We start from the raw sequence: 15,638 nt of genomic DNA on the forward strand, positions 1-15,638 counted from the left end.
GCCATCACCTTCGTAAATGACTATTTTGTAGGGGAAGACGCCAACTACTATTTGGACGGATTGAAGAGATAGGAGCATCGCTGGGAGAAGTGTATATATGTAAAAGGAGATTATGTAGAAAAATATAAATAAATTAGATGGAAAACATTTCAGACATCCCTCGTAAATAAATATGATAAAAAGATAAAATATTTATGTGAATTGTGGTTGAAAAACTAAATAAGCCAGAATCATATAAAATTATTTTTATTCAGACGAAGCCATCACAATAATTTAATTTTTAAGATCGTTGCACATTTACACATCCTCGTAATAATTTAATATAAATATAATCTTTTTTTAATTTCACATTACATCCTTTAGAAAACTAGTTCCACTCACACACAATGGGCAAAGTAATGAATAATAATAAGGCATTTCATTTCTCCGAGTTGAGCAAATTGATTAATTGGAACCTTCCGCAGAGTCCTCACTATCGGGACTGCTATCCTGGCTGACATTACTGTCATCTTTTTCCCAGTCGCCTACCCGTAGCCGTGGTGTGTTCCTGGCGCTTGAAGCTGGACTTCTCTCCGTGGAGGAGTCGTTAGAGAATATATCGACAGCCATTTTGATCGGCTCCTTGGATATTAGATCCTTCCTCGCTTCCTTGACCAGCTCCTTGAGCGAAGAAGTGAGCAGTTTGTCCTGCTTTCGATATAATTTATACTCTTCCAAAGTCCGCAGTTCGTCCAGTTCTTGTGATGACTTTTTGTCTTTAGGCGAGTGATCTTTCCTAATAAAATAAACATAAAAAGTTAGAGCTCCATTATCAAAGTATTTAAACATAAAAAAATCAGTTAAATTAAATGCTAGATAATTGGAAAAGAAGCAGCTGAATATTTCAACTGAATGATATCAGTAATGAATTGATAAAACTTTAAATTCTCAAGAAAATAATCTACATTTGTAATATACAGTATAAAGGCTGTCTGGAGATCGGGTTTATACTCGGTGAAGACCAAATGCCGCCTATACATTGCCTGCATTGCTCCTGTTCTCTTATATAGCTGTAAAACATGGCACCTTACAAGGGCCCAGAGCAGCCGTGTACTAAGCTTTGAGAATAGATGTCTGTGGAGAATTTTAGGCGTGCAGTGGTTTGACTTTGTGAGGAATGAAGAGATAAGGCGTAGGACACAGCAAATCTTGGTCACAACTGTCGTCAAGAAAAAGCGATTCAGTTGGCTTGGCCATGTACTCCGCATGCCTCCTGAGAGCCTTAATCAAGCTTGCCTCTTTTACAAGGCACCAGGTTCGCGCCGCCCAGGACGACCACAGCTGACAATTCGTCGGCAGTTCTCCAATGGTTTTAGAATCCAAGAGTAAAAACCATAGAGGCAACTATTTTACATGTTAAGAGATTTTTTTGTTGTTGAATATATAAATAATTACCTGGGTCTATTTTTTTTACTCTCATCGCGAGACCGGCTTTCTCGGTGCCTAAAACAAATTGACATAAAGTAAAATTATCAGCACCCAATGGCACATGTTGTATTGACAGTGTTAACTTATTATTATTACACTATTTATTGTTTTGGCGTGCATTTTGTAGTATGACATGATTAAAAAATTGACAAATTAAAAATAAAACACTTGTTTTACACCACTTGAGATTTATATTTTATTACGACTAGTTTCGGAAGGTACAGATGTTTCAATCTATATAAAACAGTTTATATTTATACCTGTAGATGGAAGCATCTGAAGCTTCCGAAACTAGTCGTAATAAAATATAAAACTCAAGTGGTATAAAACAAGCATTTTATTTATTATTTATTATTATTATAACCATATTCCCCGCTTATCGAAAAAGGTGAGATGAAGGAAGAAGATGATGTAACTCTTCTACATCATCATCTGCAATATATCTCTATCGTCATCTACATCATGGGTGGCCAACCTTTTCAGCAGGCGGGCCAAATTTTAGAAATGACATTTAACACCGGGCCGTAAAACAAAATTTCTCCTACTATATATTTATATGTATATATATTTGAAGATACAACAAAAATGAGAATCAAACAAATTTATTAAATTAGAGTTAGTTCTTCTGTTACTCTTCTCTTCTTTGGTCCAAGGTCTTTACTACTTGACGCCATTATATGGGTCTTGAAATTGTCACGATAGTGAAATAATTCCATATATGGGATATGATACGAACTATGCACGGTGAAATGTTCTTTTGGTGGTTTTATGTACACTTAAAGAAAAAATATGTGAAATGCTCCGCGGGCCGCAAGTAGACACCCGGCGGGCCGCGGGTTGGCCACCCTTGATCTACATTATATTTGAAGGTAATAAAGTAAAATGAAAATACAGAAGACTGAAATTGTGTGGTGTCTATCTCTATGTACATATATAAATATGGCAACACTTTATAATCATTAAAATATTTATAGTAGTGATAATAATAGTAAGCCTTACCTGTCATCTTTAGAAGAACTCTTTTTGGATTTCTTAGAATGTTTCCTGCTGCCGTGATGTCGAGAGCTACGTTCTGATGTCTCATACTTTGTATAGTCCTTCTCATCACCAGACTCTGCAAGGGAATCAAATGCCTCAGGTTATTCTGTATACTTATACGAGTATATATTTACTACTACTACTACTACCATCACGCCGTTTCTCCGCAAGGGTAGGCAGAAAGGATGGAACGCCACACTCTTCTGTCCTGACATACACTCCTCGCCTCCTTTACATCCATACATCTAGTTATACATGTCGTCCGATTACGCAGACTTTTAACACCACCAAATTTTAGTTTTTGATTGATCTGATAGTGCCAAGCCATTTTTGTGAATTATCCTCAAGGGGACTATACAAAGAACTTGACCTGTAGTTCTCGATAATTAAATAGACAGCTAATATGTTTCATTAAAAGCAAAACTGCCTTGAGTTGTGAGGGTGAATGCGTCGCTCTAACTCTCCTCTCTAAAATATCATAATATACCTGAATAGGATCTTTCTCTGGAATCTCTTCTGTTTCTCTTGGACTTCTTCCTGCTACTGTCTCTTCTTCTACGTCGGCCCTTTCTGTCTTCCGTATTATCTCGGTAAGTGTGGAGTGTTTTCACCTGTGAACAAATTTAATCAAATATGTGAGATGAGTCAATATCAGATATGGTCACGTTGTCTGAGACTTCAATGGCCAAAACTGCTGACAATGGAATTTATGTAACCAGAAGCATTTTTAATTTTTTTTTTTGGGGGTCAAGGGATCTTGCATCCCTTATGTCACTGCGACCATATTAGGTCTATTGTGACTTCTCTCTGTATTACAGCTCACTGCCGAGACCTACATGAGTCATGTAACTCACGACCTGTCTTGGTGGTAGAGGCTTCACCTTCTCGGAGTCCAGTAGAGGTCCTCCAAGGATGTGACTTAGTTTGTGAGCGAGTGTGTCACAATTGTAAAGAATGTGGATTGGCGTTTCGCTATCCTCCATACAAAATCTGCATACTGGGGAGTCATGAAGTGAGATTTTTTTCATGTGTTTCCTCAGTCTGCAGTGTCCTGTCAAGGTCCTGGTTAGGATCCTTTGTTTTTTGCTAAGCTTTAGAGCTTCTGTGGTGAATTTCCGCGAGTATCCTGTGATCAGTTCCTTTGCGTGTTTCATCCCTGAGCTGTTGGACCAGATTTCTTGGCTCTTGTCCATGGCCCAGTTTTTTAGATTAAAATTGATAGATAAACCAGAAGCATTGATCAGCCTGTTGTATCAGAGCAAAAGTAGTACTTATACATTTATTGACATCTGAACATAGATAAAGAAGAATATGGAAGTCTGGGGATTTACAGGGCTTTCGACCGTAATAGGCTGGTTTAAATAATTACTTTACTTGTACACGTATAATATTCACAAAAATTAAGTAGTGTTGTTGTCAATCATGGGTAGAATTGGTGAATGTTATACTCCTTTGAGGAGAGTTTTGTTTGGACGACAATATACGGTCACACCTGGACAGGTTGAAAACGTGCATCAGCAAAAAACATTCAGTTTCATCATACAAGTGCATTGGGTGCGTGCAACCTTGAGGTGTTCAAGCAGCAAGATGAAATACGATATAGTCCGTTGTGTGAAGCGAGGTTCGTTATGCGAATCGCGTAATTGACAAACAGAAAATTCATTGTGCGCAGCGTTTATTATATGAGGCATAATGGTATGTATATAAAATTGTTATATACAAAAAATGGCTACAGGGTGCAGGTGGTGCGCAAAGAGAGGCTATAATGTATAGTAATTACCATGGCACTGGCTAGCGTAGACTGCTGGTTAGCAGCTGTATTGGGAAGACCTTTTAAGGTAGAGAGAAAAGCGGCCGCCCTTCTCTTTCGCTCACTTTGTATTTTATTTTTTCCACAACCTTCAAAATCGTCCCTCTTGTCTGAAAGAAAAAATTAAGATAATAATTAATTATACAATATAGACATCAAAATGGGAGGTCACCGATAAATAATTCCAAAATGTAATGTTTTTTTTTACATCTTACTTCGAATAATATAAAGACTAACTTATAAGTAACATCATAGGATTATCAAATTGTAGAAAACAATTTTTAAATAATATAAATGGTACGGTGTTGAAACAAGAACTTTTTAAAATTTGCTTTAATATTCTCAACGTGGATAGGAGAAGAATGATTCGGATTCCATTAGGGTATTTTGTAATTTAATTCAACTATAAATGGAAATCATTGCCTGCTTACATTTTTAAGTATTTTTGGTCTAGAGTTGCAAAAAGGACATTGTTAATATTTGGAGAGCTGTATGCTAAAATTTTAAGTTTATTAAAATATACCTTTATCATCAACATCATCTGTAAGATCTATGAAGTCCGATGGATCCGTCGCATCTTCTTCGATAGTAATGACATCATCAGGTCGATCCCTCTTTGATCTTTTTCTACTTCTCGACCTTTTCCGCTTGCTGCTTTTCCTTCTGTCCAGTCTTCCGTCTTCCCTGTCTTCAGATCGGTGTTTCTCGTACTTGTTCGCACGGACACTTTTCTTTTGGGCCGTGCTGACGATAGGCTCGGATACTGACACCTTTTCGTAAGATTTCGGTTCATTCTGGATGTGGTAAATAGTTTGGGAAGGTTGTGGAGGCGGCACTGGCTTCGAGGGAACTGTTTTGGGAAGAGGAGCTGTTTTCGGGGGCACAGCAGTGCTGGTGACCACTTTGGGGGCAATTATTGGCTTAGCAACAACCGCTTGCTTGGTTTCAATCGGTTGTACGATTGTTACTTTTCCAGGTAGGACGGTCGGAGTTGATTCCGCATTTTGTTTGGGTTGCTGTATTTGTTTAGCTTCATCTGTGGGAACTTTGGGGACATTGTCTTCCGAGTCTGTAACATTTTCTTCGTCGGAACTAGATTCGTACGGTAAGGCAGGCTTCGACAGAATCGGTTCAGGTTCTTTCATCTTCTTTATTGAGAAAGACACCGGTGCTGTAAATAAAATAAAATAAATTATCTCATAAATGGGAGTAAAAATTATAATGGGTACTACTTTAAACTTATTAAATACTAATTGTAAAAGTTAAACTAATAAACTGAATCATTAATTTATCATTCTTATGTTTTCTCTGCCCTTTAATTCTAAAAAGGCTATTCAACCATTTCATAGTAAAAAAAAAAGTGCTGAAAAGGGACTCGGCAAATTATTTTAAATTGTAATTATTTATAGTTTAGAACATTGGACCACTTTTAGTGTCTGAAAAACTCTAAACCAGAAGGGCCTATGGCAATAGATGGTGGACTTTGAACTAACTCCTGCGCTCACTGTAACACTTGAGTACAATACTATGCATAGTAGAGATATTCAATACCTTTGGCTTTTTGATCATTCTCTTCCGAGTTTTCAGTTTTCTGTCCGTTTTCTGAAGCTTTGGCCGCATTCTTATTGGTTTGTTCGTAGAAGGAGCGCTTGTGTCTGTAGTAACCATAGTACTGGTGATCCGTATTTAAGAAAAAAAACCTGGGGTCTCCTTTCATCTTGACAATATTCTCAAAGGTGTCACCATTCTTGGCGACATAAGAGGCCATTTTGTCAACAATTATCTGGAGGTCAGGTGGCGGGATGGTGATCGACGATTTGGTGTGTGGATGATCTGGAATAATTATTAAAAAATAGTCATTAATGATAGTCAGTAACAACAATAGTCTAATGGCTGATGAATTCTACAAATTTTCTAATGCTCAGACATCAGAGAGATTTCACTAAAAAAACAAATCCACACTTTCCGTTGTTTATGGATGACGTACACTATTTCTCGTATTTACATATTCTTTTGTTATTATAAGAGCTTCAAACAGTGTTGCCATATGCCAAACCAAAAAATCTGAATCAAACAGTCTAGAAATTTGTATAAAATCTATATAGAATCAATAACCCAAAATCTGTGCACTTACACCATTTGCCATCGCTTTAAAATTTTGATACAAATAGCACGATTTGTTAAACAGAACTTACAGTGTGCATATTCTTCACCCTTTTCACTTGTTTCTAAACAAGTCTTAGTCAAACGTTGCGTAATATGCGACGTGTATAAAAAATGAACACTCGGTCGCACGAACAAAATAGATATGTTTTGAGGAATCCTGCAGTACGCTGCGTAATTGCGTAATGTTCCGTGACAAGACAAAATAGTACCCTACCCAATAATAAATAACGCACTCCAATATAAAAGAAATTCTCACCTACTTATAATTAAATGTTAATCATGTTCTAATCTATACAAATTTTCATTCTTCTGTTTTATCATATACTATGTCCAATTCTAAAAATCTGTATAAAACTACCTAAAGTACTACCTAAGAGTAAAATCTGTCATCTGTAACGGCAGCCTAAAATCTGTATCAATACAGATAAATCTGTATATATGGCAACACTGGCTTCAAAGGAAATTGAACTCCCTCTTTGATTACGCTCCTGGGATAAAGTAAAAACATAGTCATACCTGAATCCGAGGAATCTGATTCTCCTTCACTATCCGAATAGTGAATGAGTTTCAAAGCCCCCGATTTTCCAGTTTCTGGCTTCGGGGACTGAGTAATTGCAGTAGTTATTTCTCCTACATATGGCACTCTTTCTGTTTCCACTGCTGCGGAATAGACGACAACATTTGCGGCGGTATTTGTCGTCCTCGGTATTTCTGTGTTTATATTAACATCATACATGACCGCCGCTTTAGAAATGTCCGGCTGGACAATATGCCCGTACGGAAAAGTGTGCGCTGCATACGCCTTCATTTGTTCGGCGTCCATCTTAGAAAAGGTGCTTTCTGACTCTGCGGCTTGCTTCGGGATCGGCAAGGGGAGAGTCTCCGTTCCCGGGGGAGCGATATCGCTCTCGGCGGACTCGTCTTCCTTCTCTGTCGTGCCCTTGATCTGGTTGACCAACATGGAATAGGCACAGTCCGCAGAGGGCTTATACGCAATGCTCGGTATGGAAGGAGCCTGTAGGCATTAAAATAACAAAAAGATTAATCATTATGACGGACCATTTTAAATAACACCAATCAATATTGCATTACATTCGCGAAGGTATGGAAATTATTTTGAAAATTTGCAAATGAAACATTTAGATATGAAATAAAAGCTATATACCACAAATTACTCTCAAGAAATACACATGGATTGAACTAGTGTGTGAGATTAAAAAATATATATGTATCACAGCTTTGTTTAATTATTCAAGCGATCACATAACCTCTTGGCGAATGAGTTTTGGTAGTATATTCCTAAATCTATTTTTAAAATATCCATAAAAATCAATGACCCTTTTTTGTTTGTTTTTTAACTAACCGGAGGTTTAAAAAAAATGCGTGTTCATTTATGAAAATGTATTTAAGCCGAGTAGTATCAATATGTGACTTAGAAATAGATTTGTAAGGTAAATTCTAATTGATTTTTAATTTAAGTTTTACTTAAATTAAAAATACGTAAATACCACTATTTCTTAAAATCTACTGTGACACGTGTTTTTTCGGTTACTGCAAAATATTCATAATTGCACTTTAGATGCTTTAATCCTTATAATGTTATTTTTTGATAATTTTATATTTACTTCCTAAAAACTGGTAGGGATAAATTATTTTGAAAAATAAGTAATTAATCATTTGACGTTTCGGATTTACGATTCTTCACCTGTCAATATTATTTTGCCATAGTCGCCAAAAGGTTAGTATTTATCGAATTGTAGCTGGTGAAAATTTATTTTATTTTGTGAGAACATTAAAATAATAATAACATTTAACATGCAAAAATTACCAAAATATATATAAATCTGTGATTTTACAAGGGTATTTATTGTAAAGAATACTTAGAATTTGTCCAAACGAGTGAACATTGTATTTATTAGAAGTTGAATATAATTGTTTTAACAATATATATTATATAAAGTAGTCTAAATGCAAACCTGTTTTGTTTTATTTTTAGTTTTTACATTCTTATATTTTTGAATTGGAGTCAACATGGAAAATTATGTTTTTATAGTTCTATTATAAATGTATCTTTTTTTTCAATTTAAAACTAGCATTAATACCAGTTTTAGAAAAATATATAATTAAAAATTACCATGTTGCGGATTTTTGTAAAAACAAATTTATATTGCTTGCAACACCGACGCATACCCGTATGTCAACATTCTTGAATTATGCATTTCATTGATGTTTTTTCCATGAATCAAGCCTAATTCTGATAAAAAGTGTAGCTGACTGACATACTTAGCCTAAAACTACATTTTAAAACTATAAATTATGTAGCAAGTTGAAATAAAAATACACGTGCCACCAAAACATCTGCTTTATCTAGGGAAGAATCTTTTATGAAAAATTGTAGATTTCCAAAAAAACAAACAGATTTGCAGTTAGAAGCATTTTATATAAGGCGTGGCAATTAACTAGCCAGGTTTTCTAATAATTCTTTCATATTAACTTAGATGCAGAATTTTGCATTTAGTATGACGTCGCCGGATAAGTAACCCTAATTTGCTATTGCAAATCTGTTAATGTATTTTGAAGCAGCGTGGCGAAAGTGTGAAACCATTTGATGGCGCAACCACAAAACGGTTTATCCAAATTACAACAGGATCCTGGAAAAGACAAGTTGGACACGTCAGTAATACAAAGAAATAAAACATCAGATAGTTCAGGAGTGAATACAATTAATTTATTTGGCATAAATATATGTACAAATTTATAAAAAATCAGTCTTTCAACGGATCGGGGTGAAACTGGCTACCTTAATACATATTTAGCAAATAATCACTTCCAACTGATGAATAAATAACAATAGGAAATGTTAAATAAATAATTTTTATGAAATGGATATACAAATTTTAAATTATAGTAGTCTCGGTTATCCGACCTTCGGTTATCCAACCTTCCGAGTTTATTTTTTTAAATTATTTATTTGGCAGTCACCCAGCGAAAGGATGTTTTTGCCAGTATTATTTTTATTTACAAACAAAAAATAATAGAAAATAATAATAACAATTAATAGCTTTATCATTTAAAAAATTATGACCGCTTATTCCGACCTACCGGAGACAACCACAAACTTTTTTACTCAAGCTTAAGTTTAATTTTGTAGTTCACTGCATTGTATGTGCCTACTGTAAAACATGTTTTATTACTTTGCCGTAAGTGCATTTTGATGTTTTAGTTTGTTACATTCAGTTATGTTATATGTAAATATTTGAAAAGTTTTCCATGTGCAAATAAAATGGACACATTTTCAATGTCGTTTTTATCATTTTCCGTGTTATCAGACCTTGCCGCGGCCGGTTTAGGTCGGATAATCGAGACTCTACTGTATATTAATTTTAAATTTACAGCTTGATAAATTGATATCCTTAGGTAATTTTTAATATAAAAATAACCTTGGAATCTTGCACTATTCACCCCAGGGTTCCATCCCACTATCTAACTGGGTAAGTATCACTAATTATTATATTATGACTAGAGGTGTGACTCATTGGTAACGGCATTTTTCAGTTACCTGATTGAAGGGGTATTCGTTACCTTTTCTCGGTTCATATTTCTTTTCAGCTTGAGTTTTTTCATTTCAAATATAATACATTAGGAGCAGAAAATTCGTAAAAATCAAGAAGCTAAATTGTAGTTTTTGAGTCATTTGATGAATACGGGGAGAATGTATTTGTGATGGACACAAATTGAATAAATAGCTTTGTAATTATTTGCTGAACATACCACTGCCTTACTAAACTATTAAAAATAATGACAATTTTTTAAAGCATAAGGACTGTTATACAAAATGACAATAAATCACATTAAGAACAATGAATTGATATGAAAAACTTATAATCGGTTACTCTATCAAGAGTGCAAACAATTACTGCAAGCGTCTATGCGAAAGCACCTTTTCCTTTAGTTATTTATCAATTGTTATACCAATATGCTCTGATCTGTTTTATTATGTTCAAACTAGTAACATCACAATGGAAATCCACAAACCATAATTAAAAATATCACAGTTAATATTCAAATCTGTTTCACCCGATCCTTAAATACAGGTACAAATAGGCAACATTTTTTATCCACAATAGAATGGACAAAATTCATAAAGATACAATAAAAATGAAACAATAGAATGGACAAAATTCATAAAGATACAATAAAAATGAAACAATAGAATGGGCAAAATTCATAAAGATACAATAAAAATGAAACAATAGAATGGGCAAAATTCATAAAGATACAATAAAAATGAAATACCATACCATTCAGAAGTGATGAGCCTGATTTTGGAAGGAAAAATTAAGAGACAAAAAATATACGAGTAACAATTGATCACAGTAATTAGAACAGTCTGGGAATATCACTAGACTTGGTTATGAAATGTCTTTTTAAAGTATTGTACGGTGGTTTATACACCTACCGATTCCACAGATACGGGAGCAAGGCTCGGGTGGAGGTAGTAGTCTTCCTCTTCCACTTTCTCTGCAACAAAATGGAAAAACACAATGAAAACCAATGTTCTAAGTGCCAATATATTGACAACAAGCACCCAAGAGAAAACACATATTTTGAGTATTCGATAATAGAAGGATTTTAGTTATTTCACTATTTTTATTGACCAGTTTCCTGACTAGTCCGAGCATGACTCGGACAAGGAGTTTGTATTGGATGTGATGAGCCCGAGCACTGCTCGGGTAAATCATCAGTCTTGCTTTGCCCGAGAATTGACCAATTTGTTTTTATTAAATAACCCGAGCGGTGTTTGGATGATTTGGCTAGTATGGTTTGTCCATAGTCTCATATAAACAGTTGTTTTTATGAACTTTATAAAATTAATTAACTTTGTTTTCACCACTTTTTTTATTAATACAATTTAACCTACCGGTTTCAACAATACCGTGTGTGGAAGATTTTGGTGAGAGTATTTTAATGTTTTTGATTTAAAATAAACCCTGATGATGACAAGGTATTGTCGAAACCCGTAGGTTAAATTGTATTAGTAAAAAAGGTTGTGAAAACAAAGTTAATTCATTTTATAAAGTTTATAAAATGTGCCACAAAGTATCTGCGGAAAACGTTCAAGAAAAGTTGTTTTATGTATTAAATGTTTAATCAAACACAGATTTTTTGAGTCTTTCAGAAAAGAAAAACAGTGTTTGATTTAACATTCAATACATAAATTAAAATGGAGTTCTACAAATTAAACACCAAATCTATAAATAAAGAGTTGTTTTATTATGTCAGACAGAATGTGCAAACTGCTTCATAGAAATTGGAGCTTTAGGTTGAGGCCCTCACCTTCTTGTTGCTTGGGCTGGTTTGGATGGTAGCGCCCCTCGCGGATGGCGGCCAGCAGCAGGCTGTAGTAGCGGTGCAGGGGGCACTCCAACGACAGGAAGTCAAACTGCCGGTTGCCCGCCTGCTTGGCCTTCAGCAGGATCTCCATCTGCGTGCCCTGCGACGCGATGAACGCCGCCGTCTTCTCCACTATTGCATTCAGCTTCTTTGTTTCGGGCTAGATAAGAAACTTTTTTTATTAATTCAATCTATAAAACCAATAAAAACAGTGACAAACTGCTGACACGCAAAAGTGCTCTTAATGGTTTCGGCATTAACACTAATAGTTTAGTATCAACATATTGTTGTTGGGTGGTTTTTTCGTCAACCTCGACCCTAATTAGTAGTAATTATTAATACAGTGGAACCTCTCATAATGAGTAATTCGCATAACGAGCAAAAAAAAGTGAAAAGGTTGCTCCCTTAACGAATATAACGAGTTACAGAGAAAAGTCAAGCCCTTTTCCAAGACATTTTCATGGCCATTTTCAAACGAATGATTAGTTTGAAAATGCCATAAGGAGACGAAAAATTTTTCACAAAATTTATTTTTATATGTTCTTTAACAAAAAAATACCACTTAGTAGACTCAAAAACTCTGTGTTTGATTTTAACATTTAATATATAAATTAAAATGGAGTTTTATAAATAAAACGCCAAATATATAAATAATAATTATTGTGATAATAAAATCCGTTGAATGCATAACTCAAAATATACTAAATTGAATGATTTCATGAGGAATTTGTTACCAATGGCATTCCATCGGGGATTGCCAGTTCAAGAGTCGGCACGAAGGGTTCATCCTCTTCGGTCTTCGTCCCATCCTTGTCTTCCGCAGCAACTGGTTCTTTTTTACTAGCGTCCCCTTCGTAGTTGAACTGCACTTGGCCGTAGGATGCGTTGTGTGCCATGTGAAGCCTCTTCAATTCCTCTTCTGGAAAATCAAGGAATATGGAGGATAATTACATTTAAAATGCGAGAAACACACCCATTATTCCAGCGTTAGAAATGTCCATTTCTAACACTAGAATCATGGGTGTCTTTGGAATATGAAGTAATTGACGAGATACCATTTTTGAAACAAAGAGCTTAATTTTATTTTGCATTGAGGCCCTTTGGCATTTAACCAGTGATGTATCATAAAATTCAAACACTGTTTACTGACACTCACCTAAAAAAATAATCAACAAATAAAGTAACTTACTAATAAAATAAAACACAAAAAAAATTATAAAATTGTTTAATGAAAAGAAATCTGCCTCCCATGTTGGCCCTATTCACCATAGACAAGCCATCAAATATAGTTTATCAGGCTTTCTCCAGCATAAGATAACGCCATTTAATAAATTTGTATAAGATCTGTGGATGAGAACCTGGACATGGATGGTAGAAAAGAGAGAACTGCATATGATTAGTTAGAGGATGGACAATGGCAGATTATTTTACAAAAATGACACTCTATAAGTTATCCTAAACTATTATTATTACTGCAACAGGCATATAAACCTGGGGAGCGAAAGTATCTGTTGTTCCAGTGCTCTAGGGATAAAATATGAACGACAGGAAGCCCTAAAATTTTGGTATAGGTGGTCAACTGATGCTATTGAAAGAAGTCAGGGAAGAGAGGAAAATGCATTAATTTTTCATATTATTTTTTGACATCTCAAAAAATAACCCCTGTAATTGGGATAATACAGATTTTTAAGTATTTGGACACACTCAAAATGTTGCATTAATTTTCATACGTTCGCATTCAGGGTTCTCCTCGAGCAATAGATCATGGAGTTTGCCTCTGAAGTCTCTATGTCCAGTACCGATAGAACGACAGACTCACCTCTATACATCTCTTCTTCATCTTCATCAGTGTGCAGGGCTCGGTAGCGCTCCTCGTCACACAGCCTCTCCGCGCGCTGCTCCTCGGGAGTGAGCAGGTGTTGCCATGACACGACCGGATCCACCCGAGCCTCCGCAGCCGCCAGCTCCTTGGCTGCCAGGTTCCCGCGGCAATCATATCTAAACATAAGCAATTTCTTGTTGACATACCTATTGTAACGGTATACACACGGGTCTACCAAACGATAATATGACTCGACTGCATTCAGTGTAAAATGCAGTAGCGAGACTGATTTTTGGAATTTTTAAATTCAGTCACATCACCCCATTACTTCAAAAACTCCACTGGTTACGCTTTCCCCAAAGGGTTGAGTATAAACTGTGCCTACTCATGTATAAATCAATACACAATATGGCTCGAGAGTATCTAAAAGAGCTGTGTATTCCAGATAAATTGGTTGATAGACGTCTCACGCTTCGATCGGCTACAACATACGCAATGGGCAAAGTGATCTTACCAGCTCGCAACCAACGCACTAAATTTGGCGAGCGTGCCTTTGCTGTTGCGGGACCGACGGCGTGGAATGCTCTTCCACCAATGGTTAGAAATAGTGAGAGTGAGATGATCTTTAGAAAAAGACTAAAAACACATTTGTTTGCTAAATTATTTCCACCATAATATTTTCCACAATTATTCTTTAGAGAATGAATTGGGGAAAATATTATGAGGGGCAAAACTCTTTTTCACGATGTTCACTTGTGAGCCGGGACTTCCGAGGTGGTCAAAAAAAAAAATGTTTCGCTTAACGAGTAAGATTTTGGAATGAATTATATGTTCGTTATGAGAGGTTCCATTGTATTCTATAATAAATAAATAAATAAAAAAAATAAAAAAGTTTTGTTTCAACGTAGTCACCAATAACCAAATTCAGTTATTCGTAATATGAAGCAATAAATAATATTCAAACAAAGGAAAAACGCATTCATGGAAAATTATATTTGGGTACCTAGTAAAAACCTCGCTTCTTAATAATACTGTCTTTTTAAAAAAAAAACATTATTCCATGTTGAAAATTTATATCGATCTCATAATGTAATACATAGTAAATAGACAAATCAATCATTATTAACTGAAATACGAAGTGTAATAAAATAACAGTTCGACTGTTGTTTTACCGTCATATATCGAAAAATTTAGTTAACCCTTCAGTTACCCCATTAAAATGAATAAATATGAGCATAATGAAGCGAAATACCTGTCAATTTTTAAAGAATCATCTCCCATCCAAGGAATAAGATGTTTGCCTTGATCTATCAAGAGTGCTTTTTCATCATCTCTAAATAGTTTACACGAATATCCAAACACTAGAAGATCTTCTTTGTTTTCGCTAAAATCATTTTTACGCAGTATCCCGGAATCACTCATTCCATTTTGCCATTTTAGAGCCATTTTTTAAATATTTTCATCGAAAGCAAATCACCATGGCGAATTACACCACACAGCACCACACGCATTTGACAGTATGTTTTATTTTAGTTGATATTTTAATCTATGGTTTTCAAAATAAGCATCCGAAACATTTAGGTTTTAAGCCAATGCAATATAGAATCTAATGACCAAGAACTTGTATTGAAAAAAATCTATAATAGTATGGCAATATCCAGTCGCAGAAAATGTTCCAGGAACCTACCTGTCGATTTTTTTTTTTTTGCAATATTTTTGTATCATTATTAGTATTACGCTATTCTGTACAACCATCACACTGTTTCTCTACAGAGTTAGGCAGAGAGGATGGAACGCCACACTCAACTATTCTAACATACACTCCTAGCTTCCTTGACTTCCATACATTTAGTTACACATGCCCTTCGGTTACGTAGACTATTGACACGACCAGATTTGAAGTTCATAATAATAATAATTTTGGATGATTTATAAAGCTCT

At 35.2% G+C, this 15,638-nt stretch overlaps 1 protein-coding gene across 1 annotated transcript; it reads right to left on the reverse strand.

The window, feature by feature from the left end:
* Nucleotides 1-221: 221 nt before the first annotated feature.
* su(w[a]) (suppressor of white-apricot) lies at nt 222-15,218 on the reverse strand. The gene is made up of 13 exons (XM_088259630.1): nt 14,950-15,218; nt 13,695-13,873; nt 12,610-12,794; nt 11,819-12,035; nt 10,941-11,002; nt 6,998-7,496; nt 5,867-6,148; nt 4,839-5,486; nt 4,286-4,425; nt 2,993-3,116; nt 2,467-2,581; nt 1,435-1,482; nt 222-775 (listed from the first exon to the last, which is right to left on the reverse strand). Exons 1-13 carry the CDS (start codon nt 15,141-15,143, stop codon nt 445-447), a joined length of 3,024 nt encoding a protein of 1,007 aa, XP_088115756.1. The 5' UTR covers nt 15,144-15,218; the 3' UTR covers nt 222-444.
* Between the last annotated feature and the right edge of the window lie 420 nt (nt 15,219-15,638).

Source organism: Brachycentrus maculatus, unplaced genomic scaffold, assembly GCF_059751285.1.
Source record: "Brachycentrus maculatus isolate JH-2025_06_01 unplaced genomic scaffold, ASM5975128v1 h1tg000119l, whole genome shotgun sequence".
In the NCBI taxonomy this organism is placed as follows: domain Eukaryota; kingdom Metazoa; phylum Arthropoda; class Insecta; order Trichoptera; family Brachycentridae; genus Brachycentrus; species Brachycentrus maculatus.